Source organism: Acanthamoeba castellanii (genome assembly GCF_000313135.1).
Source record: "Acanthamoeba castellanii str. Neff unplaced genomic scaffold scf7180000084660, whole genome shotgun sequence".
Lineage (NCBI taxonomy): Eukaryota > Discosea > Longamoebia > Acanthamoebidae > Acanthamoeba > Acanthamoeba castellanii.
Genome location: NW_004457356.1, coordinates 156365 through 162370, shown reverse-complemented (window position 1 = coordinate 162370; position 6006 = coordinate 156365). Strand labels below are relative to the sequence as shown.

General features: G+C 61.7%; 2 protein-coding genes across 2 annotated transcripts in view; both read right to left on the bottom strand.

Annotated features, from left to right (window-relative positions):
- ACA1_107160 (uncharacterized protein) overlaps window positions 1-4728 on the bottom strand; it is a gene marked incomplete at both ends in the record, with an annotated part of 6266 nt that extends 1538 nt beyond the window's left edge. Inside the window, 19 exons of the mRNA XM_004336280.1 lie at window positions 104-180; window positions 221-305; window positions 461-587; window positions 726-916; window positions 1075-1259; window positions 1388-1457; window positions 1562-1692; window positions 1867-1933; window positions 2065-2239; window positions 2356-2480; window positions 2642-2742; window positions 2940-3027; window positions 3188-3268; window positions 3360-3476; window positions 3605-3730; window positions 3868-3953; window positions 4066-4131; window positions 4262-4400; window positions 4498-4728. Of these exons, the coding sequence (XP_004336328.1) occupies window positions 104-180; window positions 221-305; window positions 461-587; window positions 726-916; window positions 1075-1259; window positions 1388-1457; window positions 1562-1692; window positions 1867-1933; window positions 2065-2239; window positions 2356-2480; window positions 2642-2742; window positions 2940-3027; window positions 3188-3268; window positions 3360-3476; window positions 3605-3730; window positions 3868-3953; window positions 4066-4131; window positions 4262-4400; window positions 4498-4728 (2268 nt within the window). The remainder of the gene's footprint in view (window positions 1-103; window positions 181-220; window positions 306-460; window positions 588-725; window positions 917-1074; window positions 1260-1387; window positions 1458-1561; window positions 1693-1866; window positions 1934-2064; window positions 2240-2355; window positions 2481-2641; window positions 2743-2939; window positions 3028-3187; window positions 3269-3359; window positions 3477-3604; window positions 3731-3867; window positions 3954-4065; window positions 4132-4261; window positions 4401-4497) is intronic.
- Window positions 4729-4940: 212 nt separating this feature from the next.
- ACA1_106950 (PH domain containing protein) overlaps window positions 4941-6006 on the bottom strand; it is a gene marked incomplete at both ends in the record, with an annotated part of 4596 nt that continues 3530 nt past the window's right edge. The window contains 4 exons of the mRNA XM_004336279.1: window positions 4941-5160; window positions 5337-5450; window positions 5609-5704; window positions 5870-5985. Coding sequence (XP_004336327.1) covers window positions 4941-5160; window positions 5337-5450; window positions 5609-5704; window positions 5870-5985 — 546 coding nt within the window. The remainder of the gene's footprint in view (window positions 5161-5336; window positions 5451-5608; window positions 5705-5869; window positions 5986-6006) is intronic.

The following is a 6006-nucleotide window of genomic DNA, read 5'->3' as shown; positions in this document are numbered from 1 at the left end:
GTGGCCCAGCGTGGCAAACTCGGAGGTGAATCCCTTGGGCGGCGGGAAGGACAGCTCCTCGAGGATGTAGTACAGGTTCTCCAGCACCTGCAGCCGCACGAACCCTTTTCCTCCCCCCCCCGGCCCCGGCAGGTGGCGTGGCGTGGGTATCCGGCCCCGCCATGCCGTCAGCCTTCTCTTCTGGTTGGGCAAGAATGGGAAGAGAGGAGGAGGCGGGTACCGGTGGTCGACTCGGCGATGTATTCGTAGAGGCGATTGGACTGGTGGATCTGCTCCCCGCGGTAGTCCTTGGCCCACGCCATGCACTGGACGCGCACGCGCGCAAAAGAAAAACAACAACAACCACAACAACAACGACATCAGAAAAAAGCGACGACGACGACGATGACGACGACGACGACGATGACGACGACGACGACGACGATAATGATGGCGACGATGATGACGGACGAAGAGATACGGCCAAGAGGTGTGGAGGGGGAGGTAAAGGAGGAGGGTAGGAGGGAGGGAGCATGGGTGCCTTGGCTTTGTTTTCCTTGGGGAACGAGTTGAACATGTAGTCGGCCAGCGCCTCGATGAACCTCCACCTGTGGGGTGCACCCCACCCCCACCCACGTGGGTGAGCGCCCGCCCGCCAGCCAGCCAGCCAGCCGAGAGGGGGGGAGCAGAGGAGGATTGGAGGGTGGGGGGGGGGGTGGCAAGAAGTGTAGTGGGCACATTCGTACCGGTCGCTGGCGGAGTAGGGGGTGAGGACGTTGGAGTCGGGCGGGGGCGGGGGCGGGGCGGGCACGGTGCCGGTGTTCTGGCTCTCGTCGATGCCCAGGATGCGCATGAACAGGTTGCGGAACGTGGGCGTGTTGTTCCCGGCCTCCACCGAAGGCAGCAGCCCCGAGCCCCCGCTCAGGAACCGTTGCCGCTGCGCACACGCCACGCCACGGCCCATCCAAAAGCCCATCAGCTGCTGATGCAGGCACCACCCCCACACGTGCTGGCCAGGATTGGGAGGGAGGGAGGCGGCCCGACGAGGAGGAGGAGCGGGCCCCTTTTTGGGGGGGGGGTGGGGGTGGGGCGTACGTTGGTGGGTCGGATGAGTTTGCGATTGGAGGCGAGGACGGGGATGTTGAGGCGGGAGACGGAGATGAAGCGCTTGATCTTCTTGGACAGGTTGTCGCTCGTGAACGACTCGAGCGAGGTCACCGGAAGCAGGCTCAGCAGGTGCACCTCCATGTTCTTGTTCTTCACCGACTGGTAGGGCGTCCCTGTGATCGCGACATAAAATGAGAATTATAAATAAAGGGTACGGGAGTGGTCATGGCGCGTTGCTAGGGTGCGTAGCATAGAGCAGACGAGGGCTACCCCCCCCGGGGGGAGGAGAGGGGGGCGGTACCGATGAGGTATTCCTTGATGAGCACCGTGGACACCATTTCTGGTCGCGTGGTGCACATGTGCCGCATGATCTGCAGACCCACGCACCCCCCCCCCAAACGTTGTCGGTGGGTTAGTGGCGGGTACGCGTAGCAGCACGCCAGGATCGAGGAGGAGGAGGAGGAGGAGAGAGAACCTTGTCGACCAGTTCTACGTCGTGCATGTGCACGATGGCCAAGTGGAGGGCGTACACGTGCCAGTCGCTCGACGGCAGGTCGAACACGTTGAGGACGGCCTCCCGATTGAACGTGTACTCGTACAGCACCCCTGCAAGGTGGTGGTAGTCGTGGTGGTGGTGGTGGTGGTACGTTGGGCGGTTAGCGGGGCCGAAGGACGATCAGGGCCGACACACGCCGCCAAAATGGAGACCCAAAAAGCCACCGCGGTGCCGTGAATGAAGGAGAGGAGGAGCGGAGGGTGGGTGGGGGAGAGGTAGTGCACCTTTGAGCACGTCGAGCATGCCATAGCGCCGATAGTCGGAAGCCGTCGACATCATGGTGTCGAAGGGCTGCATTGGGGGGGGGGTGACCGTTAGCGATAGGAGCACGCCACGATCACGACCGCCAGCCACCACCATCGTCATCAATGGAAGAAACGAGATGAGGCGGGGGCGGGCGGGGGGGGGGCACGTGCCATGACAAAGGGCGGGAAGTCCTCGACGGCTTGTTCGGGGAGGAGGGTGGCGAACCGGCTGCCGGTGAAGAAGAGGTTGGGGCACGGGTCGTGCTCGTCCCCGCAGTCGATGAGCTGGATGTAGCGGCCGGGCACGTACACCAGCAAGAGGTCTCCGATGCAGTCGAAGAACACTCGCGCGCTGTACCCATCACCGAGTGGTAGCAAAGAGAACAATGAGGACCAGATGGATGCGGGCGGTGGGTGAAGGAGAGTGATGACGATGATGATGATGATGAATTGCGAGCATGTACACACCTGGTGATGAAGGCGGCATCGTTGGGGCCGTTCATGGGAATGGAGAAGTCCAGCTTCATCTTGTGGTGGAGCACGAATATGGAGACGTTGATGGAGGGCGAAAATGCGTTGGGCTCGACGGGATGCTGCTGGCACAGGCACACCGCATTCTGTCGAACATCATCGTACATATAGATAAATATATACGTGTATGTACATATACATATACATATACATAGAGAAACATATCACATGTGAGCGTGGGGGCAATGCGTGCACACGTGGGGGAGGGGGAAACGGCACGCACCCCACTCATTTCAACGATCTGCAGGTTGTCCGTCCATTTCACCGACAGCGCAGAGGCGGCCGAACGGGCATCAAAGGACTGCGAGGCACTACGCCTGTGGCCTGCAGTGGGCGTAAGAGGCGGGGGGGGAGAGAGAGAGAGAGATTAAAGGGAGCACGACGCTTGCACAAACGACCAAGAGAAGAGAGGGGGGGAGAGAGAGAGAGGAGAGAGGAGGAGAGAGGAGAGGGAGAGAGGAGAGAGAAGCCGGAGATGTCGACCCGGATGACGATGGGGAGGAGGAGGAAGGGCTGGGCACCTGCACGGGCCTCGCCGGGGAGTTGCATGGACATGCGCGGATTGGTCGACATCTCGGGCGGCTCGTGTGCCAGCTGAAGTGGGCCAACCTGGACAACAGGGGAGAGGCGGGTCATTCAATGGCCACGCACGTACGCAAAAAAAAAAGGAACCGCCAAAAACGCATCGATCATGGGAGGAGGGCGACAGAGTGCGCAAGGGGAGAAGGAGAAAAAGAAGAAGAAGAAGAGGTGCAACGTGGGCCTTTACCTCGAACATGACGTCGTTTCGCCGGTCACCTGAAAGCTTGTAGCAGCGCAGCGTGTAGTCCTGGTTCTTATCGTAGGTGCCCTGTTTGTTCGTTGGTTGGTCGGGGAGGGGGGTGAATTGTGGGAGCCGGTGGTAGCGTGTGGTGGGGGGGAAGGGTGTGCAGCGAACCAACCTTGTTGTTTTGGGCGACGAGGCAGTAGAGGACCTTCTCCTTGGCGTTGTACTGGTGCCACGCCAGCTGCGATTTCTGGACGAGCTTGGCAAACAGCTCCGCAAACTTGAGCACGCGCTGCGGGGTTGCACAACACAACACAACACGTGTGGCCACCAAGGGGACAGTGGTAGGCGAGGTGAGCCGGAGCAACACACCACCACCACCACCACCACGAGGCAAGGAGGGGAGGGGCGGGGCGGCACCTCGTCGGTCGGACCGCGTCGGGTGGTCTGTATGTGGAGGACCTGGGCAAAGTGGGTGTGCATGACGAACAGCAGAAACACGCGCCTGCGGGTCCAGCCCTTCTGTTTGGCGTCGCTGCCCAAGAACTGTGCGAGTGTGCGGATCCCCGCCATGTGGAGGTGAGGGATACGCGCTGTGCAGGCCAACCCCTCGGCGTTCCCTCAAAACAAGCGAGGCCAGCCGTGCTGGATGGAGGGGAGGAGGGGAGGGACGTGACACGTACGTAGACGCTCTGCCTGGACTTGCTGAGCTTGTCGATGGGCATGCTCCGCTGCGACAGGACCTCCACGAGGCGGGATTCGTACAGCTCTGCGGTGCAGCAAACACGAACACGTCCAACGTCGGAGATCCCAACGACAGCGCGACGAGCGAGTGAGTAAAGGCTCGCCACGGACTTGGGCAGGCAAGGGACGGGGTCCACCTTCAAAGTCTTGTGTCTCCGTGACGTTGGGCACCGGCTTCCGATAGCGCGATAGCGTCGTGAACACTGGTGCGCCCCACCACCACCACCACGTGCGTGCGTGCGGTGTAAGACACTGCCCACCGTGGACCTGCGCGTAGCTGTTCCGCGCGCAAGCCTCACGCGCGCGAACACGCCAAGGTCGCCCTGTACGTACCCAGGAGAGTGCGCTCTTCGTTTACGGAGCACGAGACGACGTCGATGACGTAGTCGTGCATGAAGAGGGTGGTGAGCTCCCTCGTCTTCATGTCGTACATGTTGATAAACGTGCGCTTGCTCGCCTTCCCGGCCGCGTCCTGAAGAGGCGGCAGCAGAACCGTAAGTTTTGGGGCGGCAGGCGAAACTTGGCAATGATTTGTTTCCAATGAGGCTGCTTGTGCCGGGGGGGGGGACCTTGGCGTAGCCGTCGTGAGCGAAGAGGAGGATACCGTCGTCCTCTTGACCTACGAGTGCGAGGCGGGAGGCCTTCATGTCGAGATAGCGCGGGGCTTCGTCCTCGCCTCCAGGCGAGCCCCCAGATGCTGCATCTGCCCCGGTGGCCCCAATTGGCATGCGAAGCTGATCGCGCGGTATCTTGCTGAACACATCATTTTGGATGCTCAGAGACTTGTAGAGACGCAGCATGACCACCTCGCCCTCCGCACAACGTTCTACCGCACCGCTCTCTTGCGAGAAGTGACCTTCTTTCCCACCTGCGATTTTCTTTTCTTTTCGTTTCTCGGATGCTCTTTTCACCTCTCGATTATCTTCTTGGTTCAGTTGAGTTGTACAGTGGTTGGGCGAGAGTGGGTCCGCCCACACAAAATACGCCGGCTACTCCGTTGGCTGGGCGCGTACTACTCCTCGTGCCCGATGAGTCCGCGAGAGGTCCCTCCCGACAACGCTGGAGTAGGAGCCTCCTCCTCCTCCTGGTGGTGGTGGTGGTGGTGGGCCGTAGCAGCAGCAGTGGCCGAGGCGAAGACGGGGCTCGCGTGGTAGGAACGATTCGCGGCGCGTGCGAGGAGGGCCACCCACTCTTCCACGTCCTCCTCTGAGTCGGCGTGCAGGAGGTACGCCCTGGCACACCACCCACACCCAGACATACAGATCCAGCCAATGCCGGGCGGTACTCACAATAATCAGAATTCTATGGCATGACGCAGCCATCATTCATCATTCACCATCATTCATTCATTCACTATCACGAGGAGGAGGCGGAGGCGGAGGCGGGGCCATATCACAGGCAGGGGTACCGGTTCTTGGTGAGGATTTCGAAGGCGTAGTCTGGTTGGCGGGCGGCCACAGTGGGGCGCACAGCAGCGCTGGACAGGCTGAGGACCCCCGCCGCCGTCTCGTCGCTCTGCGATCTGCCGAGTCAGCAGTCAGTCACCGACAGACCAGCAGGCCATCGTCATCGTCAGACGCGTCATCGGCACCGTGGTGCCGGTCAAACCAACGGACAATGGACCACGCAATACAACAATGCACGGCGCGCGGGAGGGAGGGGGCGGCGCGGCGTAAGTACTTGTAGTAGTGGAGGCCGTCCTCGCGCAGCACGAACCACCGCTTCTTCCACGACCGATTGCTGCCCTGCTTGGTGAGCCACCCTTCCTTGCCCTGCCTGCACGCACCTCGCCGCCGCCGCCGCCGCCGCCGAATTACAGATACAGCCAGCCAGCCGCCGCCGATCAGCTGTCCCCCCTCCGCCTCTAATGACACCCGCTGCTGCAGTGCGAATTGCGACGCCGATGACGGATGGATGGGCGGGCGGGCGGGGACACGATACCGAGGACTGGCGGCTGGGGAGGGCGTGTCGTCCGGGAGCACCGAGGAGGCGGCGGCGGCGGCGTGGTCGGGACGCGCGAACACGCGGTCGATGTACTTGGCCCTGATCCAGGCCTCCTTCTTGGTCCTATGCACGCC